This window comes from Tenrec ecaudatus, chromosome Y, assembly GCF_050624435.1.
Source record: "Tenrec ecaudatus isolate mTenEca1 chromosome Y, mTenEca1.hap1, whole genome shotgun sequence".
Lineage (NCBI taxonomy): Eukaryota > Metazoa > Chordata > Mammalia > Afrosoricida > Tenrecidae > Tenrec > Tenrec ecaudatus.
In genome coordinates, this window is record NC_134549.1 from 19,729,622 (window position 1) to 19,757,121 (window position 27,500).

The window sequence follows — 27,500 nt, forward strand, 5'->3', positions numbered from 1 at the left end:
ACGATAGGTGGACAGATATTGTGGCTGGTAGGTACAACAGATAGATAGATAGATAGATAGATAGATAGATAGACAGATAGATAGAAGACAGGTAGATAGATAGATGATAGATATGTAGATAGATAGATAGAACATAGATATGTAGATAGATATGTAGATAGATAGATAGATAGATACATAGATAGATACATAGATAGATAGATACATAGATAGATAGATAGATACATAGATAGATAGATAGATAGATAGATAGAAGACAGGTAGATAGATAGATGGTGGATAGATGGATCGATAGCAGATAGATAGATGATAGATACAGGATAGATGGACAGGTACATAGGTAGGAGAGAGACCTAATAAAAATATACATATGATAGATCCATACGATCAGATGTGATTGATCAATGACACACACGTAAATAGATGGATAGATTCACAGATAGATGCTGGGCCTGCAGGTGAGAGAGAGACAGACAGACAAACAGGAGACTGCCCTGCAGGTCTAGGTCGGCTCCAGCCCCAGGGTCACCCCACGTGCACTCCGCTGTCCCTAGCCCCCGTCCCACCACCACCCATGGGTGACACAAACCAGGGCTGTCTGTAGCTCAGCAGAAACCCTGCCGGGGCGCCCCAGAAGCAACAGTGAGCTCGGGCCTCCGCCGCGCACCTGGCTTGCAGGTGTGGTGGATCCGGGCCAGGAGGTGTGAGCACCTGTCATCGGTCCAATCATGCAGGACCCGCGCGAGGACGTACAAGTCTGCCGCCGGCAGAGGGTCTTTAAAGAAGTCTCCTGAAAGAAAGGCGCCCCGAGACCAGAAGGCGTGGGTGCTGCCCTGCTGCCACCGCGGAATGGGGAGGGGAGAACGGGGGGGCGGGATCGCAAATGCTCATGGGATCCAGGCTCCAGAGCTGTGGAGACCGGGTGGACATTCCTCCACTCCCCGCCCCCCAAAGAACAAACAAACCAGGTCTCCCCCCCCCCAGGGGATGCTTTAACCTTCCCGGGAAACTCCCAGGGACACGAGAGCCGGGCGGGAGGGTGAGAGGTCGTTCGGGAAAGATTTCGAGAGAGGCGGCAGCGGGTTCTACATGTACATGCTGTGGAAGTCTCGCTGTGGTTTGTTGTCCACCTGGACACACGGATGGATGATGGATGATGGATACACGGGTGCTTGCATGGTGGAAGGATGTGTACATGGAGAGGGGATAGACTGATGGGTGGACGGAAGGACGAGTGGATGGAAGGGTGGGTGGAAGGATGGATAAATGGAGGATGTATGGATGATGGATGGATGATGGATGATGGATGGATGATGGATGATGGATGATGGATGGATGATGGATGGATGATGATGGATGATGGATGATGGATGATGGATCAATGGATGGATGATGGATGATGGATGATGGATGCATGATGGATGGATGATGGATGATGGATGGATGATGGATGGATGATGGATGATGGATGATGGATGATGGATGATGGATGATGGATGATGGATGATGGATGATGGATGATGGATGGATGATGGATGATGGATGATGGATGATGGATGATGGATGATGGATGATGGATGATGGATGATGGATGATGGATGATGGATGATGGATGGATGATGGATGATGGATGGATAGATGGATGATGGATGATGGATGATGGATGGATAGATGGATGATGGATGATGGATGGTGGATGGATGGATGGATGATGGATGATGGATGATGGATGGATCAATGGATGGATGATGGATGATGGATGGATGATGGATGATGGATGATGGATGGTGGATGGATGGATGGATGGATGATGGATCAATGGATGGATGATGGATGATGGATGGATGTATGTTTGGACAGGCAGTTGGATGGATGGACAGATGATGGATGGACGGATGCAGGAGTGAATGGCTGGATACATGCAGGCATGTTTGCCTGGGTGAAGGGTGGATGCCTAGAGGGATGGACAGGTGGATGGATGGCCAACAAGATGGATGGACAGCAGGCAGGGACAGGGCCATTCAGATACACTGGCTGGTTCTCCAGAGGACCCTGCCTACAAGCCCATGGACTCGGGAAATCCACCCATTGGAGTGCCCACTGCATGCCAGCGCTGACCACCCGAGGCCCCAGCGGTCAGGCCCAGTAGCCGCTCCCCTCCCCCAGCTCCTCGCCCTTGGCCCCTGAGGACGGTCCTACCTTCGTGGAAGCTGACCTGCCCCCGGCCGGGAAAGCAGTGCTCCCTGGCTGCGAGGACCACCTCAGGCATGTCGAACACCAGCACCGTGCAGGCGGGGTACAGAGAGGCACACGTCGCAGCCAGCGCGCCCGGGCCACCTGCAGGGCCCCAGAGAGGACGTGGGAGCCCCACACCGCCCTCCCCAGCATGCCACAGGGCACTGTGCCCACGGGGACACCTGTCATGGGGTCTCTTCTGACAGGGGGGGCATCCCCTGGTTTCTCTGAGGCTGGTCACTCAATCTTCCTGTCCCTCGGTCAGCAGCTGAGTGTGGACTCTGAGAGCCTCAGCTTTCTCCCAAGGGGAAGCTGCTGGCTTTGAACTGCCGGCCCTGTGGTTACCCGCCCGAGTGGGCATCAACTCGACGGCAGTGGAGTCGGAGGTCTGGGGCTTCTGAGGGGCCCTGGGATGGACTCATCTGGTCGCAGCGGGCAAACTGGCCCCGGTTCCTGGTCAGCATGTGGATCTGGGTGTCGGGGGCCCAGAGCTGGGGCCGGCCGGGCGCAGCGGGGAGTGGGGGGTGGGGGGCACTCACCTCCCAGGTCGCAGATGACCGGGAAGGAAGACAAGTCGAAGGCGGTCATCACTGCCCGGCCGTGGACGGCCCACACCTCCTGCAAGCCCCGCATGAAGCACAGCTGCTCGGCCTCAGACCTGCAGGAGCAGGCAGGTCTCCACCACCATCGGCCATCGGGGGGGCCTGGGATTGTCCCCCGCCCGGAGACCGAGTGTGCCGCAGCCTTGGGGGCACATGTATCGAGCACACCCCCCTCCACTCTGCTGAGACCCCAAGGACCCTGCCCTGCTGGGCTGACACCTGAGGAGTGAGCTCCACAGCACCTGGTTTTCAGTCATCGCCAATCCAGCTAACCACCTGCCTCCCTCCTCTCTACCTACCTTTCCTATCTATCATCTATCTATCTATCTATCTATCTATCTATCTATCTATCTATCATCTATCTATCTATCATCTATCTATCTATCTATCTATCTATCTATCTATCTATCATCTATCTATCTATCTATCTATCTATCTATCTATCATCTATCTATCTATCATCTATCTATCTATCTATCTATCTATCTATCTATCTATCTATCTATCATCTATCTATCTATCATCCATCTATCATCTATCAATCTATCATCTGTCTATCTATCTATCATCTATCTATCTATCATCCATCCATCTATCTATCTATAATCTATCTATCTCTCTATCTATCTCTCTATCTATCTATCATCTATCTATCTATCTATCTATCTATCTATCTATCTATCATCCATCTATCATCTATCTATCTATCTATCATCCATCCATCTATCTATCTATCATCTATCTATCCTTACTTTATCTGTGTATCTATCACCTACTTACCTATCGATCTACTACCTATCATCTATTTATCTATCATTAATCTATCATCTGTCTATTACCTACATATCACCAATCTATCCATCATTATCCATCTATCACTTATCTCTTTTATCCACATACTGACTACCACCCGTCTTCTACCTGCCTACGTCTCACGGATCTATCATCTATCTGCCATCCACTCGTCCGTCACCTGCCTCATCTATCTGCATCTCTCAGTGGATCATCAATCCATCCACCTCTCTGTCATCTGCCAATCCATCAGCCAGCCACCTGTCTATCATCTCTCAATGGATCATCAATCATCTACCTAGCTATCCATGCATCATCAATCGACCCGTCTACCTACTGATCACCTATCAATCATGCGCTCCTGTATTGTCGACCTCATTTACCTATCACCTATCCACACGTGACCAACCCATCCACCTACCTGTCACCTATCCAGCTGCCAGCTACCCACCTACCCACCCCTGCCTCCCTCCCATCTCTCCATCCATCCCTCCCTCCCATGTCTCCCTCCCATCTCTCCATCCATCCCTGCCTCCCTCCCATCTCTCCATCCATCCCTGCCTCCCATCTCTCCATCCATCCCTCCCTCCCATGTCTCCATCCCTGCTTCCCTCCCATCTCTCCATCCATCCCTCCCTCCCATCTCTCCATCCATCCCTCCCTCCCATCTCTGCATCCATCCCTGCCTCCCTCCCATCTCCCCATCCATCCCTCCCATCTCTCCATCCATCCCTGCTTCCCTCCCATCTCTCCACCCCTCCCTCCCATATCTCCATCCCTCCCATGTCTCCCTCCCATCTCTCCCTCCCATCTCTCCCACCCATCTCTCCCTCCCATCTCTCTCTCCCTCCCATCTCTCCACCCAGCATCCAACCACGGAAGGTTCATCTATCAACTGTCTATCGTCCACCTCTCTGCCATCTACCCGCGTGGCACCAATCCATTCATGTGCCGTCTGTTCATCCATTTGGCATCCATGCGTCTGTCCATCCGGCCTGCGTCTCTCGTCCACCTGTCCGTCCTCTGTCTGTTGCTCTGTCGATGTATCACCCACCTGCTGCCACTCCATCTACCCTCTGCCTGGCATTTATAATTCGTCACCCGTCCATCCGTCGGTCACCTGTCCATCACACCTCTGTCACCTTGTCTGACTGTCCATCTACCTATTTCTCACCTGGGAGTGGCGGTGGCCCCCAGGGGCCCTGGGCGGTGTCTGGCATGTGGGGGGGGGGCTTGTGAGGAGGGGGTGATCTGGGGGGAGCGGTGCTGCCGGCTTCTACAGCGGGAGGCGCCGTGGCAGCGGCTCAGCGGTCAAGCCTCTGCCTTGCCTGGAGGACAACCGGCTGGGAGCCCCGATCGGGGCATCTCCTGCGCAGCCCTGCCCGCTGCAGTGCTCGGTGGACACAGCCCAGCTCTGGACCGACTCACAGCAGGAAGAAAGGCCTGGCTATCTCTAACGCTGAGCCCTTGAGGATCCCACAGAGCCCGGCTCCCATGGGCACACACCGGGTACCCATGACTCAGAGTCACGCCTGGGGGGCCTCACCTGTAGATGGCTGCAAACAGGTCCTGGGAGGGGACGCCGAATGCCCTGGAGTACTGGGGCCGACCTTCCCTGGGGGAGGACACGGGCAGGGGTCAGGGAGCCCCCCAGGCCACAGAGCTGAGCCCACTTTACCCCCCGCCCCCTACACATGCACTAGGCCAGGCCATGCCTACTGTGCACGGACGGACTCACTGCTGTCTGCACGGACGGACCTGCCCCACACCCATGCCACAGCCACACGCCTGTCCGTCCGGGGTCCCTGGAAACCCAGCTCAGGGGATAAATAGCCAAGGGTCCCCACAAGTGTCCTCTGAGCCCTGCACCCCGTCCTGCCTGCCCCAGCGCAGGACCCCCGCGGGCGGCGCACCTCACCGCGGCCGCCAGGTGGGCCCAGCAGGGGTACGTGGTGTTGCTCAGGTAGCGAAGCATGTGCAGCTGCGACGTGGGGCTGGTCCTGGTGAGGAAGGAGCTGGCCAGGCCGCTGTTCCGGTAGAGAGCTGAGGGGGAGCAGGGCGCGGGTGGGGGGTGAGGGGGCCGCTCTCGCGTCTGGTGCCCGAATCCCTGTCTGCCCCCGGCGGTGACGGGAGTCAGGTCCCAGCGCCATGACAATGAGACACCTCTGTTGCTTCCCCCCCAAGAGGCAGCGACAAGACCCCTGAGCGTTCTGGGCCGAGGACGGCGGGGCAGCAGAAGTGAGGGGGCGATTGATGCAGGGATGACCGCTTCAAATTCTGCCAGCAACGGGGGTGGGTGGATGGATGATGGATGGATGATGGATGATGGATGATGGATGATGGATGGATGATGGATGATGGATGGATGATGGATGATGATGGATGGATGATGGATGATGGATGGATGATGGATGATGGATGGATGATGGATGATGGATGATGGATGGATGGATGGATGATGGATGGACGGATGGATGATGGATGGATGATGGATGATGGATGATGGATGATGGATGATGATGGATGGATGATGGATGATGGATGATGGATGGACGGATGGATGATGGATGATGGATGGATGATGGATGATGGATGGATGATGGATGATGGATGGATGATGGATGATGGATGATGGATGGATGGATGATGGATGATGGATGATGGATGATGGATGATGGATGATGGATGATGGATGATGGATGATGGATGATGGATGGATGATGGATGATGGATGATGGATGATGATGATGGATGATGGATGGATGATGATGGATGATGGATGGATGATGGATGGATGATGGATGATGGATGGATGATGATGGATGATGATGGATGATGGATGGATGATGGATGATGGATGGATGATGATGGATGATGGATGATGGATGATGGATGGATGATGGATGATGGATGATGGATGGATGATGGATGATGGATGGATGACGGATGATGGATGGATGATGGATGATGGATGATGGATGATGGATGGATGATGGATGATGATGATGGATGATGGATGGATGATGGATGATGATGGATGATGGAAGGATGATGGATGATGGATGGATGATGGATGATGGATGATGGATGGATGATGGATGATGGATGGATGATGGATGGATGATGGATGATGGATGGATGATGGATGATGGATGATGGATGGATGATGGATGATGATGATGGATGATGGATGGATGATGGATGGATGATGGATGATGGATGATGGATGGATGGATGATGGATGATGGATGATGGATGATGGATGATGGATGATGGATGGATGATGGATGATGGATGATGGATGGATGATGGATGATGGATGATGGATGATGGATGGATGATGGATGGATGATGGATGATGGATGATGGATGATGGATGGATGATGGATGGATGATGGATGATGGATGGATGATGGATGGATGATGGATGGATGATGATGGATGGATGATGGATGGATGGATGGATGATGGATGATGGATGGATGATGGATGATGGATGGATGGATGATGGATGGATGGATGATGGATGATGGATGGATGATGGATGATGGATGATGGATGATGGATGATGGATGGATGATGGATGGATGGATGGATGATGGATGATGGATGATGGATGGATGATGGATGATGGATGGATGATGGATGGATGATGGATGGATGATGGATGATGATGGATGGATGATGGATGGATGATGGATGGATGATGGATGATGGATGGATGGATGGATGATGGATGGATGATGGATGATGATGGATGATGGATGATGGATGATGGATGATGGATGATGGATGGATGATGGATGATGGATGATGGATGATGGATGGATGATGGATGATGGATGGATGATGGATGATGGATGGGTGGGTGGATGGACGGACGGATGGATGGATGGATGGATTGTGATAAGAGGTGTACAATCCCCCAAGAACAGATCTCAAATAAATAAAACCTTCACAGCTAGTTTTAAAAAAAATTGGTCACACCAAAACCCGTCCTGTCTGCCATCAGCAGAGCGGCCATTGAAGCACAGAGGCGAGAAGGCACAGGCTGTAATCTTGAGGTTGGCGGTTCTAACTGACCTGCCGCTCCTCCAGAGAAAGACCAGACCGTCTGCTCCCGTAGCCGGGGAATCTTCCGGAACAGAGGCCAGGAAACGACAGCCTGTGAGGCACACCCGGCCCTCCGTCCGCGTTTGTCAATAAAGCTTTATTGGATGCATCCAGGAACACTGGTCTTGGCTGTGCAGGGAGCTGCAGCCTGTGCCCCGCCCAGTGGGGGGCGTGGACCCCGGTCCCCGTGGGGTGTGGGGGGACGAAGGGGGGCGGGGGCTCCACCAGCTCACCTCTGCCAGCCCCGGTCTCCACGGTCAACAGCTCCAGCGAGGCACAGGTGTCCAGAAGCAGTTCCGTCCCATGGGGGCTGGTGCCCAGGCCGGTGGCCACCGCAGCCGAGCTCAGGGGCTCCCCCGCCTCGGCCAGCAGGTCGAACAGGCCCAGCTCACAGGCCGCAAAAAGGACCTTGGAGCAGAGAATGCAAACCACGGCCTCCGTCTCCGGGACCCACACTGAGGACCGGCCTCCCGGGGGAACGCGGGTTTGGAGACGGTCCCCAGGACCAGCACGCGGGGACGGCCCTCTTAGGGGCCCACTGGGAAGGGGGACCGCCCGCCGGCTCCAGTGACCACTGGGAAACCAGAGGTGCTAAAAATAGGAGTTGGAATCCTAGCGCTAAACACTCACACCTCCAGCCTCTGCTCCCGACAAGACCGCCCGTCTCAGACACCTGGGGGCAGCTCCGCCCTGGCCTGCAGGGTGGCCGTGAGTCAGCGTCCACTCGATGGCAATGTGTCTATCTATCTATCTATCTATCTATCTATCTATCTATCTATCTATCTATCTATCATCTATCTATCATCTATCTATCATCTATCTATCTATCTATCTATCTATCTATCTATCTATCTATCTATCTATCTATCTATCTATCTATCTATCTATCTATCTGCATATCTCTCTATCCATTAGCTCCCGGGGAGAGAGACCAGACCGTCTGCTCCCGTGCAGACTGACCGCCTGGGAGACCCCCAGGGGCAGCTCCACCCTGTCCTGCAGGGTCCCCGTGAGCCGGCGTCCACTCGAGGGCAGCAGGTTTGGTTTTTAGGGTAAACACAGGGGAACCTCCCAGAGGTTTCTTGGAAGAAAGTGCTGGTGATCAGCCTCCTCGGGGTAAAGGTTTGCAAACTCCGTGCCCAGCTGAGGTCTGCACCACGCCCCCAGCTCACGGCGGCCTCGAGTGATTGCTTGGACATCGAGGTGGCCGAGGACCAACCACAAGAGGCTGCAGCCTTACCTGTGCTGCCGGGCGAGGCAGGTGATGCTCAAGGGACAACCTTGGTCTTTGAATTCCGGGGCTGCCACGGCTGCTGTCGGGAAGGATGCAGCTGGGCAGGCACCGCGGGGACCCAACGCCTCCTGCCACTCGGCTTCAGGGACCCCAGGGGCGCCCACCCGCCTTTCTGAGTCCTGCCACCCCGTCAGAAACACAGTGCCGAGCCCCCAGCAAGGGGAGCAGCCCCCATGGGGCGGGATAGTGGTTACACACACACACACACACACACACACACACACACACACACACACACACACACACAGTCTCCCAGAGTCCAGGGAGGACAAGAAAGTGTGGAGACGCGTGCCAACAGCGAGGGTGCACAGTGCTGGGCACGTTGGAACCACGGGCTGATGGACTCTCTGCGTTACCTCCCGACTTAATACAAAGGAAGTCGGTGCCTGAAATGGAGACTGACCCCTTCGGATCCCGTCCGCCTCGGATCCGAGTGCAGGTCACAGAGCGTCACAAGGACGGGACTGAACCCGGGGGGGCCCGGGGGGCCCGGGACGCGCACCTTCATGCCAGACATGAAACACCAAGAGACAAACTCGAATGGGAGGCCGCGAGCCAGGACGGCGAGGCAGACGCCGTTGAATCCTGGTGTGTTTATTCCACAGGCGCCTGTGTGTCCTCAGCACAGAGACGGAATAAATTCAAAGCCGGGAAGCCATCGTGAACGGAATCTATGTCCTTGAATTTCACAGGTAGAACCCAAGACAGGGTCCCTGCCATGGAGGGGACGCCGGCTCACGGGGACCCTGCAGGACAGGGCGGAGCTGCCCCTGGGCGTCTCCCAGGCGGTCAGTCTGCACGGGAGCAGGCGGTCTGGTCTCTCTCCCCAGGAGCTAATGGATAGAGAGATATGTAGATAGATAGATAGATAGATAGATAGATAGATAGATAGATAGATAGATAGACAGATAGACAGACACTGCCCTCGAGTGGACGCTGACTCACGGGGACCCTGCAGGACAGGGCGGAGCTGCCCCTGGGGGTCTCCCAGGCGGTCAGTCTGCACGGGAGCAGACGGTCTGGTCTTTCTCCCCAGGAGCTAATGGATAGAGAGATATGTAGATAGATGGATAGATAGATAGATAGATAGATAGATATGTAGATAGATAGATAGATAGATAGATAGATAGATAGATAGATAGATAGATAGACAGACAGACAGACAGACAGATAGATAGATAGACAGACAGACAGACATATAGATAGATATGTAGATAGATAGATAGATAGACAGATATGTAGATAGATAGATAGATAGATAGATAGATAGATAGATAGATGGATGGATGGATGGATGGATGGATGGATGGATGGATGGATAGATAGATAAACATATAGATAGATAGATAGATAGACAGATATGTAGATAGATAGATAGATAGATGGATGGATGGATGGATGGATGGATGGATGGATAGATAGATAGATAGATAGATAGATAGATAGATAGATAGATAGATAGATAGACAGACACACTGCCACCCAGCAGACAGCTCCCGTGTATTCCCAACGACAAAGACCTTCGTGGAGGCTGAGCCCTGGCTGTCCCCCCGCCGCCACCCTGAGGCAGGCAGGGCCAAAGGTGTTGAGGCAATTGTTAAAAGTCCCACCCGCACCCCGACTTCCCACCTTGCCCAGGAGCGACACCAAACCTGGGAGTGGCGAGGGAGTGTGGGTGCTGGCCCTTCCGCCCACCCAGGGACGTCCCGGAGCCCCAGCCCCACCTGGGACACCATGAAGCTGTGGCTGTATTGGCTCAGGAGCTCGTAGGCACTGTCCGCCGCAGGGTCCATCTCTGGGCACCAAATGGACTGGGGCCATCCTGGACTCCTCAGTGTCCAGGAGAGGATGCCGTCGGTGTCTCCTTGTGGCTAAGCCACTGCCTGCCAGCTGATCCATCCCGCTGCCCAGCTGAGCCCAGCACGGGGCCTCCTGGAAACCTCCATTGACCTTATTACAGGATGGCCGCCCTGGTGGGCAAACACCTGCCTCTCCCTCATCCCCCACCCGCCCGCGGCCTCATCGTCTGCAATTAGCACAGCCTATAGGCCCCCCATCAGTGACCCAGGGCCAGAGGTAATCCCGGCTCACGGGGACCCTGCAGGATGGGGCGGAGCTGCCCCTGGGGGTCTCCCAGGCGGTCAGTCTGCACGGGAGCAGACGGTCTGGTCTCTCTCCCCAGGGGCGGCTGGTGGGTTTGAACCACTGACTTTCGATCAGCAGCCCACACTCGGTGTTAAAGGGTCCGTGTCAGGACTGGACTGATCCCCTGGACGATGTCGTCGGTGTGGATGTGAGGGAGCTTGAGTCAGGTCCAACTTACAGCAGCCTGACGTACAACACAGCAAACCCCCCCGGTCCTGCCCTGTCCACCCCCGCCCCATGTGCCCGTGTCTGAGCCACGGCTGCAGCCCCGAGTCCGTGCATCTCGTCCAGGGCCGTCCTCTCTGTTGCTGCCCCTCCGCTTCCCCAAGCACGACGTCCTCCCCAGGGACTGGCCTCTCCTGACGACACGTCCACTGTCCGTGAGACCGAGTCTCACCACCCTGGTCCCTAAGGACAGATGTGCTGGTCCTTTGGGCGGTCCCGGTACTTCCAACACTCCTGCCCAGCACCGCGACCCCAACGCCACCGGCTCTTCGCTCCCAGCGGCCGTCTGGCTCATGGACGGCCTGCCCCGCAGCAGCACAGGGTCAGGTCCTCTTGGGCAGGCCTTGGTCCAGCCGCCGCGGGAGCGTCCAGCCTGGTGCGGGTGGAGACCGAGCAGCCCGCCAGCGGGGCGGACACGTCCGCTTGGGGAGAAGCACGCTGGGGTGGCCCCAACATGGGCACGCAGTGAGCCTGCACCCCACTTGCTTTGCACACGCTCTGCTGAGGGGTTCCGCAAAGACTCCAATAATCCACCTGTAGCTCCACCCCCCCACCTCCCCAGGGGGGGGTGAGCATCAGTCACGTGGGGGAGACGCGGGCTGGATGTGAAAATAACAATGTATCATGTCTCCGGATCCGTCGGGGGCTGGAGGGGCGGGGCTAAGGAGGGGCGGAGCCAAGGAGGGGCGGAGCCAAGGAGGGGCAGAGCTAAGGATGGGGCGGAGCTAAGAAGGGGTGGAGCTGGATATGAAAATAACAATGTATCATGTCTCCGGATCCGCGGGGGCTGGAGGGGCGGAGCTAAGGAGGGGCGGAGCTGGATATGAAAATAACAATGTATCATGTCTCCGGATCCGCGGGGGCTGGAGGGGCGGAGCTAAGGAGGGGCGGAGCTAAGGAGGGGCGGAGCTGGTTATGAAAATAACAATGTATCATGTCTCTGGATCCGTGGGGGGGGGGTGGGGGGGGCTGGAGGGGCGGAGCTAAGGAGGGGCGGGGCTGGATATGAAAATAACAATGTATCATGTCTCTGGATCCGTGGGGGCTGGAGGGGTGGAGCTAAGGAGGGGCGGAGCCGGATGTGAAAATAACAATGTATCATGTCTCCGGATCCGTCGGGGGCTGGAGGGGCGGAGCTAAGGAGGGGCGGAGCTAAGGATGGGCGGAGCTAAGGAGACAGAAAACGTTTTGCAAACGATGATGGCAACAGAGGTACCAATGTGCTCAGTGCAGTTTATGTCGCACGGACCGTGACAAGAGCTGTAAGAGACCCCAATAAAATGATTGATCAAAATAAACAAACAGCAGGACCCTCGGGGAGACGGGCGGACGGAACCCCTGGGCACAAACCGAACACTGAGGGGAGGAAGGCGCAGGGTGGGGCGTGGCCGTCCCGCTGTGACTGGGGGCGGCCTGAACATGGGGGGCTGCTCCGAGCCTCGGGCGGGTGGCATCGCTGGAGGGACCCCCTGGGCAGACCAGCCTTCTGCGAAGCCCGCCACGTGGCTGGCAAATCCTCGGCTGACCCTGGACGCCGCGGGTGGGCAGTGAGCCGATTAGGTGCAGACAGCTGGGCGCCCTGTGGGGGCCTGGCCGGTGCTGACAGCTGCCTGGGTCCCCAGGACCGAGCTGAGCTCTTCAGGGCCACGGGGCCCCCCCGGGACAGGCCAGGGGCTGTAGGTGGACGGTGCTTGGGGGGGAGGGGGTGCTCATGCTCCGACCACCCTAGAGGCTGGCCCACCCGCGGTGGTCTCCCCGCGGAGGACACGGACACCCAGCAGCCAGCCCGCTTCCTGAGCACGTGCCCCACGGGGGTGACTGTCCCCCCGGTCGCTGAGTCGAAGCGGAACCGATGGCGATGGGCTCAGTTTGCTGTGGGTTTTAAGCACGCATCTCTGATCTGTGATCTTCTCCGGGTGTTTCCAACAGCACCCCCAAACAGAAAGCCAGCGTTCTGGACACACCTGCCCCTTCTCCTCCCCCGTCAGGCCTCTCAAAAAAAACACACCCGGCCCTGCCTTCGCCTCCCTTGTTTTCACCTGAGTGAGCCCACACTGGGATGTGGGGGACCCGCATGCCTGCCGCGACCTTCTCAGCCTGGACAAGGGCGCTGCCTCCACGCTACTGACCCCTGCACGGTCAGCCTGCAGGGCGCCAGGCCTGCCCAAGACCATGTGGCTGGTACAGTGGTTCCAACCCACTTGCTGCTCCGAGGGAGACAGATGGGGCAGTCTGTCCCTGTCCAGGGTGAGAGCCTTGGCCACCCACGGGGCCAGTGCACCCGGTCAGCATGGTCACTGTGAGCTGGAATTGACTCAATGGCAGTTTGTGTTTTCAGCACTCCGCTGTGTGGACGGACCACTGTCTGTCCATCATCTGCGCCGGACACCTGGGTGGTGTCTCTCCATGATGAACAGTCCACGCTCTGAATGGACCAGCGACTGCCGCCGGACACTGGATGGTTCCACTTCCTGTGTCCGTGGTGCACGGTGCAGAGAACGCAGCCGCCACGCAGGTGCAAACGCACCATCACGTTCAGCGCTGGAACGGCCTGGCCGCCCAGCTGACCGACTGCCCAGTGTCTGTCGTGAGCCAGGCTGAGCTGACCGACTGCCTAGCGTCTGTCGTGAGCCAGGCCGAGCTGCCGCGACTGCCCAGCGTCTGTCGTGAGCGAGGCCGTGCTGACCGACTGCCCAGCGTCTGTCGTGAGCCAGGCCGAGCTGACCGGGGCCGCCCATGCCCCCGCGTCCCTGCTGTCCAGTGCCCGGGTGCCCACGTCGAACGGAAACCCTGCACCCTGTCCTCCCCGCCCCGGACCCTTTCACAGGGGCGCCCGGTCCATCACAGCAGTGGGGTGACAGTGGTGGGGCAGCGAGGACACCGCTTTCTGGTTGGGGGTCCCCGTCACACAAGGCGCTGTGTGAAAGGGTCCAGGTGGAGAACCGCTGGCCCAGGGAGAAGCAGGGAGGGGCTGTTCCAGGACTATGGATCTGGGGGCGCTGGGCCTCAGCCCGGGCCCGTGCCTCGCGGGTGCCCAGGGAATGGCGGCCCGGGACTAGCCAGTGGGGACCACTTTAAAGGCCTCCTGGTCTGCTTCACGACGCCCATCAGTCTGCGGGCCCATCTGCCTTGTGGGAGGCTGTGCTGAGTTTCACCTTATCACCAGTCCCCTAGGTGCATGCCGTGTCCAGTCTCCTAGGTGCATGCCGTGTCCAGTCCCCTAGGTGCATGCCGTGTCCAGTCCCCTAGGTGCATGCCGTGTCCAGTCTCCTAGGTGCATGCCGTGTCCAGTGTCCTAGGTGCATGCCGTGTCCAGTGTCCTAGGTGCATGCCGTGTCCAGTGTCCTAGGTGCATGCCGTGTCCAGTGTCCTAGGTGCATGCCGTGTCCAGCCTCCTAGGTGCATGTTGTGTCCAGTCTCCTAGGTGCATGCCATGTCCAGTCCCCTAGGTGCATGCCATGTCCAGTCTCCTAGGTGCATGCCGTGTCCAGTCCCCTAGGTGCATGCCGTGTCCAGTCTCCTAGGTGCATGCCGTGTCGTCTCCTAGGTGCATGTCGTGTCCAGTGTCCTAGGTGCATGCCATGTCCAGTCTCCTAGGTGCATGTCATCCAGTCTCCTAGGTACATGCCGTGTCCAGTCTCCTAGGTGCATGCCGTGTCCAGTCTCCTAGGTGCATGTCGTCCAGTCTCCTAGGTGCATGCCGTGTCCAGTCCCCTAGGTACATGCCGTGTCCAGTCCCCTAGGTGCATGTCGTGTCCAGTCTCCTAGGTGCATGCCGTGTCCAGTCTCCTAGGTGCATGCCGTGTCCAGTCTCCTAAGCGTTTCGGCTGCAGCGGTCAGTCATTCCTGTGCCGTGGGCTTAAAAGCTGACCGATCCTCGTATCGTGTCCTTGACTCGGCAGGGTTCCAAATTCTACGGGACTGGCTAAACTAACCACACGACCCACAGAATTAATTGCCTTCAGCCCGGGGAAGGGGGTGGACGGTTGATAGGTTGTTCTGTGATTAAAAAGGGGGCCAGACATCCGTAAACCAGAGGTGGATGAGTGGACTGGGGCCCACACTTTCTTGTAGCCACTGAGGACGATCAGCACGAACGACCTTGTCAGCGCCTGGGGTCCGAGGCCTCGGGATGAGGTGCCAACTGAGGCCACCAGGGAAGCAGCAGACCAGATATGTGCCTCCGGGATTGGCCATCCTGAAATCCGAATCCCAAGGTATGGATCCAAGCTTAAATGGTGAACACCTGGTGTGCACACAGCTGTGGGAACCCCAAACCCATCGGCAGGGTCCACACCGGGATTCTGCCGGCCTGAGTCCCCTCTGGCCAGTCCAGGGCCGTGAAGAGCCTCCTGAGTCCCTGGCTGACCCGATGGCCTGTGCGGACCCCACCCACTGCCTGTCCTCAGGGACCGGGCCTTCTTGGCTCGCCAAAGGGCAGGCCTGGACCGCCCTCATCACCTCTGTGGGCAGGGCCAGCTAAGGAAGGGTCCCCTAGCCGGGGAAGGCCACCTGCAATGGTAGACTGTGCCCCCCTCCAGCCCCCCCAAACAAAAGGAATGGCCCCTCTCTTCTCCTCCCAGCATCTCCCTCCCGACAAATCATCTCCCTGTCTGCGGTGGGGGTCCCCGTGGCCCAGCGGGGTGAGTGCGAGGCTGTCGGACCCCACCAGCCGCTGCCCTCTGAGAAACACCAGGCTGTGAAGTTCTGTTCTGGGCGCAGCCTACAGGGGCCCCCTGCGTGGATTGAGGAGGTGCAGGCTTTCCGTCCCAGCCCCCCCCACTGAGCCAGAAGGGGGCTCCTCCGCCATACTCAGGAGGTCTTGTTGGGGCGCCTTCAGTCAGACCCGTCTCTGAGGTGTGGCTGCCATCAGTCTGGTCAGATAAGGGTCCCAGTTGAAAGTCCGGAGGGGGGCAAAGGGGGGGGGCACACGGAGACCCTGGGGCAGTGGGGCAAAGGACAGAAGAAAGCTGGGGGGGGGGGTGCAGGCACATTCTCCCCCCAGTGGCAGCTGACAGAGACAGAGAGACGACCACGCAGCCCCAGGTAAGGACAGAGACCAGGGCCTCCCCCGAGGACCCAGAGAGACAGGGAGAGCGGTGTGTGTGGGGGGAAATGGGGGGGGCGGGTGCAAGGGGGAGAGAAACAGAGATATCAGGTCACAGTGCATGAGGGCGCGGCCCCCGCCCCGCTCCAGTCCTGGACAGACGGCGGGGCTAGAGCGTCCAAACCGCTCACTCAGGACCCCTGGTGCGCTCCTGGGGAGGGGGCGCGCACAGACGGGAGGAAGCTGGGCTCGCTCTCTGGCAAAGGCTTTATTTCACCGTAAAACTGGGGCGGTGCCGCCCGCTGCGCGCGCTGGGGGCCTTGAGACCCTTCCTGAGCGCAGCCGACTAGAAAAGGTAACGAGTTGGCAGCCTCGGATCCGCTGGAGACACCAAGTAAAAATAACTTAGCAAAAAACAGCTTCTTTTTAAAAACCCACACGCTAATCTTTACTAGAAACCAAAGCGCCTAACCGAGTTTTTTTCCCCTTAGACGTTGAATTGCTGGAGTTTGCAAAAAGAGGCGGCGACAGAATTCCTGTGGATGGGCCGCATCGGCCACCCCGCGGGGGCCGGGGTCCTAAAGGTGAAGAGCGCGGATGGGGGAGGGGGCCGGGGGGGCCTCCGCCGCTCGAGCGGCTGTCCGGAGCAGGGGCCCAGCCGGCCGGCCCCTACCTGTCCCAGGAGCTGCGCGCGCGGCTGGCGGAGCGCGAGCGGGAGCGGCCCCTGCGGCGGCTGCGCTGGCGGCCTGCGCTGGCCCTGCGCTCGCGGCTGCGCTCCCGGCGCCCGGACCGAGCCCTGGAGCGGGACCGCCGGGGGCGCACGTGCTCTGCGCTCGCCCCGCGCCGCGCCGGGCTGGAGTCCCGGGGGCCGTGGTGGCCGCGGGGCCGCTCGGCGCTGTCCGCGCGGCGCGTCCGGCTGCGTGCACGCGCCCGGCGGTCAGGGGCGCGGTCCCGGCTGCTGCGCGCGCGGCCGGGGCTGGGCGCGCGGTTGCACTTGTCCACCTGGGAGCGGGCGTCCCTCTTGGGCGAGCCGGGGCCGGGGGCGGCGGGCAGCGGCGTGTTGTGCGGGATGCAGGCCAGCACGCCGCCCAGGCAGCCCTTGTCGGGGGACCCCGAGGGCCCGGAGACGGGGGCCGGGGGCGCGCCCGGGGTGGTCTCACGGGTCGCTGTGGCGCCGGCGGCGGGGGGCGCGGGAGCGCGCGCGGCGGACGCACTCTGCAGCATGTCCAGCACGGGCCGCAGCAGCTCGTCGGGCGCGCGCGGGCCGGCCTGGCGGCTGAGCAGGATGGAGAGCAGGCGGCCGCGCAGCGCGCGCTCTCTGCGCTGCAGCCCCAGCGCGCGCTGCTTCTCCTCCTCCACGCGCCGGAGCTCAGCCTCCTGCAGCCGCCGCTGCTCCTCCTGACGCTCGGCAGCGCGCAGCTTCCCGGCCTTCGGGGACAGAAGGACGGACAGACCCGCTTGAGGGAGGTCCCCACACACTCATCGCCCTGCCCGGGGTCCCAAAGGGCGCAGGGGGGCAGGGGCCAGGCACGCAGTACTTGGAGACACCCTGGAACACATCCTTTCTTCTAGGAGGAAGGCCAGGGGCGGGGCCCTACAGGGGGGGGCGTTGCTGGCTGACTGGAGACCCCCCCCCCCCGCCAAGAACAGGGCGGGGCTGCTGAGCTCCACGGGCCTCCAGGCCTTTCTTCCTCCCCCACCCTTGGCCTGGGGACCGCGGGGAGCCACTCAGCCCCTGCGGCCTCACGCCTGCACCTGGGGTGCGGCGGCTGGGAATCAACAGGGATGAGGGCCACAGGCTGGACTCCCAGCGCCTGGTGGGCAGCCCGAGCCGGGCTGCGTGGCCAGGGGAAGCTGTGCGCCGGTGTGCTGGAGGAAGGCGGCTGGTGGGGGGTCTGGGGGGCTGCGGGCAGGCTGGGCGCCGGCAAGCGGGCCCAGGGTCTGCTTGATACCCCAGGGAAGGGGCTGGAGCCGGCCCTCAGACTCGGAGACCCTGGGCCGAGCGGGGCAGCGGTGACGGCACGCAGCCACCCGGCCAGGGGCGCGCTGCAGGCGCCCTGAAGACCCGCCCTCCGGTGACAGCCACACCCACGCGCCCAGGCGCCCCGCGGGTCTCACCTTGGCCCGACTGAGCAGTTCTGCGATGAGCCGGATGGACTGCAGGTTGCGCTGGGCCAGCAGCAGCTTGCGCTCCTCCGACCGGATCTTCTCCTGCAACTTCTTCTGCTCGGCCGCCTGCAGCCGCTCCACCTGCTTCTGGCTGCGCCGCAGGGCCCGGGCCCGCTGCCTGCGCTCGCGCCTGCGCAGCTTCTCCTCGCGCCGGCGCTCGCGCTCCTGCGCCTCCTGCTCTTTCTGCTGCCTGCGCGGGCGAGGACCGGGTCAGCCGGGCACGTCGGCGCACGCGCACACGGCTGTAGATACTGGTGCGCCATCTGCACACAGGTGCACAGCTATGGACGCTGCTGGAGTCAGCGGGGCGCGTCTACAGAGCACCCAGCGGGGCTCCTCCAGCGCCGTCCAGGCCGCCGGGTCACCCCTGTGGCCAGGGTGATCGCGTAGGGCGCCCCAAAGAGCACCGGCCAACGGGGCGGCGGGTTCCGTCCGGTGCTGCCCAGGAAGCGGCTCAGACAAAAGGTCAGCTTGCTGCGTAAAGGCAGCCTCTGCAGACCTCCCGCGCGATGGCCAGTGGGCAGACAGCCCGCAGAGACCAGCATGAGGTCTCTGTCTGTCTCTCTGTCACACACACACACACACACACACACACGGGCAGAGAACGGTCACAGCCATATTGGGGCGGGAACGTGACCTCTGGGAAAACTAGGGAGACAAGATCGCACCTGGGCCCAGGTGCCGCCTGCAGCCCCTCCTACGTGGACGAAACACCCACGACAGGTGCCCTGCGGCCCAGTGCGTCCAGCACTCGGTCTCCGACCCAAAGGCTGCCCCTCGGGAGAACGGCGCGCGCTCAGCTCCCTTGATGACTGCCCAGCCACCCCAGGGGCCTCCGACCTCCCACGGGCGTGCAGTTGTTGGGGTCCGCCCGCGGGCCCTGGGGGGCAAACACACGGGGGAACAGGAGGAAGGAGCGGTCACCAGAGCTGGCCTGTGACGCTCACTGACCGCTCGGGGACGCCCGCCGGGCCTCGTTACTGCCCTTCTGGGGCCCCCGCCGGCGCCAGGCTGCGCGCCGACCACCGACCCCCCTCCCTCTGCTCGGGCCGCAGCGCAACCGGCGGGGGGGCCATAGGGGGGGTGTCCCAGCCGTCAACCCGGACTCCCAGGCAGGGTGGGGCCCCGGGCAGGCAGGACGGGGCAGAGGAATCACACACACATGCACACGCACACACATGCACACGCAGCGCACGCACGCCTCACACACACAAGGAGCAGGCAGGTGCACACACCTCACTGCACCATCACCTCCCTCCTCCACCTCCCCAGTGCCCCACCTCTCCTTGACGCCCCTCCCCTCACCCCTACACCTCTCAATGCACGGCCTCCCACACAGCACCCCGCTTCTTGACCCCCCCACACCCATACCTGTCCTCAGAACCCCCCACCCCATCCCAAACCTCTCCTGGACCCCGCAGCTCCCAGTCCCACATACCAGTCCTGGCCCCGCCCAGCAGACAAGGCCCGCCCACCTCTCCCCGGCCCCGCCCACCAGCCCCGGCCCCGCCCACCTCTCCTTGGCGCGCTGCCTCTCCTCGGCCCCGCCCACCTCTCCCCGGCCCCGCCCACATCTCCCCAGCCCCGCCCACCTCTCCCCGGCCCCGCCCACCAGCCCGGCCCCGCCCACCTCTCCCCGGCCCCGCCCACCTCTCCTCGGCGCGCTGCCTCTCCTCCGCCTCCTTCTCCCGGCGCTTCTGCTGCTCCCGCTGCTGCTCCAGCTCCTGCAGCTTCTGCCGCTCCAGCTGCCGCTTCTTGATGGAGGCGTCGCTCAGGTGCTTGGTGGAGTCGAAGGACACCTTGGGGAGGGGGGTGCGCAGCAGCACCGTGAAGCGCGGGGGTGGGGAGGGGTTGGGGGTGTCTGCTCATGCCCGCCCCGTGACCGCCCACCTCCCACGAGGGAAATCCTAGGCTCACCCTGCAGCACGACGCGTGGCCGCGGTCCTAGCGGAGCTGCGCCGGACACGGGCGGCCCACGGCCTACACTGCGCCTGACCCAGGAGACTCACACTGCGCCGGACACGGGCGGCCCACGGCCCACACTGCGCCGGACACGGGCAGCCCATGGCCCACACTGCGCCGGACACGGGCGGCCCACGGCCCACAGTGCGCTGGACACAGGCGGCCCAAGGCCCACAGTGCGCCGGACACGGGCCACCCACGGCCCGCACTGCGCTGGACACGGGCGGCCCACGGCCTACACTGCGCCGGACACGGGCAGCCCATGGCCCACACTGCGCCGGACACGGGCAGCCCATGGCCCACACTGCGCCGGACACGGGCGGCCCACGGCCCACACTGCGCCGGACACGGGCGGCCCACGGCCCACACTGCGCCGGACACGGGCGGCCCACGGCCCACACTGCGCCGGACACGGGCGGCCCACGGCCCACACTGCGCCGGACACGGGCGGCCCACGGCCCACAGTGCGCCGGACACAGGCCACCCACGGCCCACACTGCGCTGGACACAGGCGGCCCACGGCCCACACTGCGCTGGACACAGGCGGCCCACGGCCCACACTGCGCCGGACACGGGCGGCCCACGGCCCACACTGCGCCGGACACGGGCGGCCCACGGCCCACACTGCGCCGGACACGGGCGGCCCACGGCCCACACTGCGCCGGACACGGGCGGCCCACGGCCCACACTGCGCCGGACACAGGCGGCCCACGGCCCACAGTGCGCCGGACACAGGCCACCCACGGCCCACACTGCGCTGGACACAGGCGGCCCACGGCCCACACTGCGCTGGACACAGGCGGCCCACGGCCTACACTGCGCTGGACACAGGCGGCCCACGGCCCACACTGCGCTGGACACGGGCGGCCCACGGCCCACACTGCGCCGGACACAGGCCACCCACGGCCCACACTGCGCCTGACCCAGGAGACTCACACTGCGCCGGACACAGGCGGCCCCGCCCTCGATTCAGAAGCCCTGGATGGACTCACATCGAGGCCGCTCAAATGCAGAAGTTTGCAGGGGGGGGGGGGAGGGGAGGGGCAGCCCCTGCCAGACACCCACGGGTGGTGCGCCCAGTGCCCTCTGCGGGGGCTGCAGGCTGAGTGAGGCTGCCTGAGTTTGGTTGGGGTCAGAGGTTGCCCCAAGTGGACGCTGCCCGTGGCCGCCCGAGACCCCGCTGTGGTTCACTGTGGGGATGGACCTCACACACCACCTTGGCCTCCTTTCCTCACACACGACATCGGGGAAGGGAGGGGAGGGTGGGGGACACACAGTGGCCCCCACATCCGTGTCCTGGCTCCACTGGGGCAGGGACAGGACACTTCTGAGGGTGGGGTGGGGCAGGGGGAGCTTGTGTGTCACAAGGATGGGGACCATGTCTGGGGTTCTGGGGGTGTGACCCCAAATACTGGGGGGGAAAGAGTGGGGAAGAATCGGTGGTACATTCTCAAGTATGAGACAGGCTGGGGTGTGGCTTGTTAGTGGGGTGCACTGGGGGAGGGGGAGCCCATCTGGGGGAGCACTGGGGGATGAAGGGGCCTGGGGGAGCATCCACAGTAAAGGGCTGGGGGAGCCCATCTGGGGGATCACTCACAGGGGTGAAGGGGCCTGGGGGAGCACCTACAGTGAAGGGGCTCAGGGAGCCCATCTGGGGGAGCACTGGGGGGTGAAGGAGCCTGGGGGAGCACTCACAGTAAAGGGCTGGGGGAGCCCATCTGGGGGAGCACTGGGGGGTAATGGAGCCTGGGGGAGCACTCACAGTAAAGGGCTGGGGGAGCCCATCTGGGGGAGCACTGGGGGCGAAGGGCGGGGCGGGGTGGGGCGCCACGCCCAGGGTCGCACCCACCTTGATGTTGCAGGCCACGGCCTTGCCGTCGTCGCCCTTGAACATGAGCTTCATGCCCCGCAGGGCGCTCATGGCGCGGATGAAGCCGGCGTACTCCCGGTACTGCACGTACGCCTCGAAGTTGAGGTGCCCGCCGAAGCTGAAGGTGTGGAAGCTGCGGCCGGCCATCTCCTCGCGGTAGGGGTCCAGCATGGGGATGTCCACGTGGCGGACCTCGCCGAAGCGCTCGAAGACGCGCACCAGCACCTCCTCGCTGGGCTTCTCGGAGCCCGAGCCGCGCAGGGCGAACCACTTGCACGGCAGCCCCTCCAGGTGCACGGTGTCCGGCCGCTCGCCGGGCAGCGTCTCGTTCATGTCCTGGGCGTCGCGGAAGAAGGAGTCCCAGTCATGGCGCGTGGGGAAGTCGATCTTGAACTCGGCGGCGCGCACCTTGAGGATGTCCGAGAAGCCGCTGAGCTTGATGGTCTTGCCGTCCAGGCAGGCGAGGAAGGAGCGCACCAGGCCCTTGTTCTCCACCTCGCCCTCGAAGCGGATGAAGTCCATGGTGCTCTTGGCGATGCGCAGCGTGGAGAACTGGTGGCTGCGCACCATGCCCTTCAGCCGCTCCATCACCTCCCAGTTGGAGATGGACTTGCCCGGCTGCTTCAGCTGCGGCAGCGCCACGCTGATGCTCATCTTGGTGATGGGCTTCAGGTACAGCCCGTGCGCCGGGCACAGCTCCACGGCCTCCGACGTGTCGTGCACGATGGTCGCCGCGGCCATGGCCGGAGCTCAGGGCCTGCGGGGAGGGCGCGGGGCGGTCAGCAGGTGGGGCGGCGACCTGCCGCACTAGCCCGCGGCCGCGGGGAATGTCGGGAGGGCTGGGGGCACCCCCTGCGGCACACTGGGCGGCGCTGGGCGGGGGGCTGGCCGCTGGAACCCACCGGAGGCCCGGAGCTGCTGCTACAGCGCCCCCATGGCCAGCCGGACAACTCCGGCCCTCCGCGGCCCTACCGGACACAGCAGAGCTTCCGGTGGGCTTCCCAAGGGCCAGCTCGCCTTTCTCCGACGCAGGGCACTTAGTGGTCCAGCACCTGACCCAGAGTGCGACCAAGACGAGCATCCTCGGGGTGAACAAAATCAGCAACAACAGAAAAAGCCACGCCCAGCAGACAGCTGGTGGTTTCAAACTGCCCACCTTGCGGTCACACCGGGGCCCTCAGCCGCTGGATTAAGGGCCAGGAGACCCTCGGGGACACGCGCACCGTGTCACAAGCTGGAACTGAGCCCCTGGACCTTGCAGCCGCGGCGGGTCCGAGGAGGTTCCCAGGACCAGGCTTGGGGACCCCTGTGCTGCCAGCCCACCGCTGCAGGCCTGCAGCCACCAGGGGCAGCACGCGCAGCTGACCGGTGCAAAGGACAGGCTGGAGCAGGACGGGGAAAGCTGTCCGCACGTTAAAGCCATATGGACGCACGCACGCGGATAACGCAGCTGGTAAGGGAGACTCCTAAACCCTGCGCTGGGCAGCTGCCGGGTGCGAGCCCCGCTGCCCGCGGAGCGCTCGAGGGTGGGGGAGGCCGAGGTCCAGGGCTGGGAAGGTTCTGGACGGGCAGGAGGCGTGGCCCCGCCCGCCCGCCGGGTCAGCGCCATTGCAACAAACAGGAAGAGAGCGGAGGCCGCAGCCACCCTAGACTGGGCGCAGGTGCCCTGCCTGCTGGCAGGCTCTGCCCACCTCCAGGGTGCCCGGTGGGGGGGGGGCACCTGCGTCTCCCTCCGCCCCACCGGCCGGAAGGAGCACCGCCCACGGGGCATTGGGCTGTGCTCCCAGAAAGATGCGGGGGCGCAGGAGGGCAGGCCCACGGGGGGGGGGCGGGGCCACGCCTCCTGCCCGTGGGGTGAGGTGGGGGGGCTTAGCCCGGTGACTTCTGAACCTGAAGGCTGCCCATCAGAACCAGAACCGGGGTCCAAGCAGGCCCGCGGCTTCCCCACACCCCATGTCACCCCGGCTCCGACCGTCCCCCTAGCACCCCGCCCCCGCCGCATGCCAGCACCCCAAAGCATCCCCCATTGCCAGGTGCAAGGCAAAGACCCTGCCCCCTGGCAGCACGCCCACCTCCTTCACCCCACTGCACCCCGATCTTGTCACTGGCTCTCACAGCACCCCACATAGCCGGCACCCCAACATTCAGGGCGCATCACCTCCGTAGCCCCGCACCTGCATACTTCCATATACCCAGCACCCTGCTTCCCATGTACTCCCAAGTACTCCGCACCCCATCACCTCAGTGCCCCAGCACTCCTAGGGTCTCCTCACGGCAGCACCCCAAGTATCCAGGGCCCCCCTGCTCCAGATCCCTTATCATCCCTGGATCCTCAAGTTATGAGCCCCCTAGAACCCCCAACTATCGCCTGCACCCCCAGCGCCCTCAGTGCTCAATCAACCCAGCACTTCCAAATTCCCAGTCCCAAAATATCCAGGGCACCATCACCCCAGTATCCCCAGCACCCGGTACCCCCAAATACCCGGGGTCCAGTCACCCAAAGCCTCCAAGGGTCCGGGGCCCCGTCACCCCAATACCCCGTCACCCAGTCCCCCCAAGTATCCGGGGCTCCGTCACCCCAATACTCCGTCACCCAGTCCCCCCAAGTATCCGGGGCCCCGTCACCCCAGTGCTCCGTCCCCTGCTTGCCCCCCCCCCGGCACCCCGCTCGCGCAGCACCGTGACCCCAGCACCTCGCCCCCCGGCGGCCCCCCCCGGCGGCCCCCCCGGCCGCCCCTGCCCGTGGTGGTCACCCAGGGTCTGCGGCGCCCCCGCCCCGCCCCCCGCCGTCGCCCTGGAAACCTGGCTCCGCCCCCGGCCAACCCGCCAGAGCGCGGCGTCACCGGCGGACGGACGGACGGACGGACGGAAGGGTCCTCACCGGCGCGGGGTCCCGCCTCGTCCCAGGCCGCCGCCGCCGCCGCTCCTAGTCCCCGACACCACGGCCGTACAGACTCCCCGTCCGGCGCCCCCACCGACCGCCGGAGGCGCCCTGACGCCGCTGACGCCCGACGCCCCGCTGACGCACTTCCGCTTCCGGAGCAGCGGCCCGAGAAGCCGCCGCGCGGCGGCCTCTGGATCCACCAGCCAGTGCCCGCCCCCCGGCTGGGCGGGACTTCCGGAGACGGTGGGCGGGACTTCCTCGAATGCGGTGGGCGGGGCTGAGAGTCGCGCACTGGGCACGCGCAGTCCCGCCCTCCATGAGATCGTTTTTTTTTTTCGTTCGTTCTGTTTGCGCCTGCGCGGGCTGCTCAGTGGGTTTTGCTCAGGTCCCTAGGGGACTGTTGTACGTGGTCGGCATGACTTATAATCGTAATAATCTGCTCTAATCACAGCCGTGAGCCGGGCCGGCATCTCCGTAGCTGTATCTATAGATGTGAGCAGCGCTTGGTATGACTTATAATAAATACGATAATAAATACGAAAGTGGACATTTATTATACTGGTCAATCCCAAAGCACCTGTTATAATATGACGTATAAAACTCATCCGTTTTGCATAAGGCCGGTCGTCATTTATTATAAATAAATACGGAAGTGGTCAGCATTGCTTATATTAAGCATAAAGGCGCTCGGTTTTCATTTCACATGTAAATGAGGTCATCGATTATCATTTTAACTATAAACACGATCAACACGTAACCAGGCTATGATGTGATCTTAAGTATTAAAGCGGTGTGCATTTATTGTCCCGTGACATCCAAACGTGGTCAGCAGAGATCAGAGTAAAGCATCAGCATTCATTTTAGTATTACATGTAAAAATGATCATAATTAATTAGAAATACCTAAGTGGTCGGTATTTATTACCATGGCCACTAGAAAAATGGTTAATTTTACTACAGTTCCTAGTGTCAAAGTGGTCAGCGTTTGCTGCGATGAGAAATATGAAAAATGTCCAGCGTTTATCATGAGGGTAACGGTGGTCATTGACTATGATTACGACAATGGTCAACGTTTCCTAGAGCTATAAAGGTGGTCGGAATGACCCAGAAGGATACACTGGAGGATGGTCAGCATTTATCAGAATATGACGTTTAAAATGACCAGCATTTTAAAAAGAAATTGGAAAATATTTAATACTAGGACAAAATTTAAAATGGGTCGAGGGGAGCCCCAGGACAAGGCGTTACATTGTAACCTGACTGCACCTGCGCCCATCCGTCTTCCGATGCCCCTTGAGTGAGAGCAAGGCTGTCATCATGGTCGGAGGGGTTCACCGGAAGCTTTGCCCACGGGAATTTCCCTTCTCTTTTATGTATTTATAATTTGTTGACGGAAACACCTTTCAAAGGGAGAGCAGATGGTACGAGATTGCATTCCAACCTCTTGCCATTACCCAACGTTACAATGCTCGCTGCCCGAGAACGGGGCTTGTCACGTGTCTCCACTGAGACCAGAGGGGATTCACCGGAGACTCAATCCCGGTGCGGACCCTGAAAATGGGCTTTGGGCTTCCATGGTTACTGTGCTAGTCTGGGTTGGCGAGAGAAACGATTCCAGGAACACTGCGTTTACGTAAAGGAAAGAGCTTTATATCAAAGAACAATTATAGATTGAGAGACCATCCCAGTCCAGATCAAGTCCATAAGTCCAATATTGGACCTTATGTCTGATACCAATCTATAAAGTCCTCTTCAGACTCACGAAACACATGCAACGATGCCGGATGCAGGAGGAGCACAGGCTAGTGGGTGGGAAGTCCTGTGGGTCCAGTGGTGGTGGAAGCATCTCAGCGCTGGCAGGGGTCTCCCCATGGCTTCTCCGGCTCCAGAGGCCTGGGTGCCTCAGGGCAGGTCCATGTGCTTCTCCAGCTCCCGGGGCTCAGCGTCATGTGTCTGGTCAGGAGAGCGCCTCTCAGGGAGTGAGCAGAGAGAGAGAGTGTCTCCCAGCTCCAAGGAGGGAAATACAGGAGTTCCCAGAATCCTCAGGAGAAGGCCACGCCCACACAGAGGCCTCATTGGTTTCATATATTGATTGACAGGCCAGACTCCACCCCTTTACTGAAAACCCTCTGAAATTGATACCAGGTTATGTAACTAACACAC

At 61.0% G+C, this 27,500-nt stretch overlaps 2 protein-coding genes across 4 annotated transcripts in view; both read right to left on the bottom strand.

Annotated features, from left to right (window-relative positions):
• Nucleotides 1–10,829, bottom strand: part of LOC142435593 (acetylserotonin O-methyltransferase-like) — an 11,631-nt gene extending 802 nt beyond the window's left edge. Inside the window, exons 1-7 of one of the 2 annotated variants that reach the window (XM_075539822.1) lie at nucleotides 10,761–10,829; nucleotides 7,976–8,150; nucleotides 5,543–5,672; nucleotides 5,176–5,244; nucleotides 2,775–2,893; nucleotides 2,200–2,337; nucleotides 668–790 (exon numbers count right to left, since the gene is read on the bottom strand). In XM_075539822.1, the coding sequence (XP_075395937.1) occupies nucleotides 668–790; nucleotides 2,200–2,337; nucleotides 2,775–2,893; nucleotides 5,176–5,244; nucleotides 5,543–5,672; nucleotides 7,976–8,150; nucleotides 10,761–10,829 (823 nt within the window). The remainder of the gene's footprint in view (nucleotides 1–667; nucleotides 791–2,199; nucleotides 2,338–2,774; nucleotides 2,894–5,175; nucleotides 5,245–5,542; nucleotides 5,673–7,975; nucleotides 8,151–10,760) is intronic. The other variant, XM_075539823.1, reaches the window with a different exon arrangement.
• A 5,854-nt stretch (nucleotides 10,830–16,683) lies between these two features.
• On the bottom strand, nucleotides 16,684–25,500 carry LOC142435574 (A-kinase anchor protein 17A-like). 2 transcript variants are annotated; one of them, XM_075539807.1, is made up of 5 exons: nucleotides 25,336–25,500; nucleotides 22,434–23,211; nucleotides 20,273–20,421; nucleotides 18,572–18,812; nucleotides 16,684–17,881 (listed from the first exon to the last, which is right to left on the bottom strand). In XM_075539807.1, exons 2-5 carry the CDS (start codon nucleotides 23,193–23,195, stop codon nucleotides 17,123–17,125), a joined length of 1,911 nt encoding a protein of 636 aa, XP_075395922.1. In that variant the 5' UTR covers nucleotides 23,196–23,211; nucleotides 25,336–25,500; the 3' UTR covers nucleotides 16,684–17,122. The 2 variants fall into 2 exon arrangements, with proteins under 2 accessions (XP_075395922.1, XP_075395923.1); XM_075539808.1 differs by lacking the exon at nucleotides 25,336–25,500 and adding an exon at nucleotides 23,611–24,037.
• Between the last annotated feature and the right edge of the window lie 2,000 nt (nucleotides 25,501–27,500).

Excerpts from the sequence above, each read along its gene's own strand:
- LOC142435574 (XM_075539807.1), bottom strand. The coding sequence starts at position 23,195 with ATGGCCGCGGCGACCATCGTGCACGACACGTCGGAGGCCGTGGAGCTG. Across the intron at positions 18,813-20,272 it reads AGGCAGCGCGCCGAGGAGAG|GCAGCAGAAAGAGCAGGAGG; the intron begins GTGGGCGGGGCC and ends TCGCCCGCGCAG. Across the intron at positions 17,882-18,571 it reads AACTGCTCAGTCGGGCCAAG|GCCGGGAAGCTGCGCGCTGC; the intron begins GTGAGACCCGCG and ends CTGTCCCCGAAG.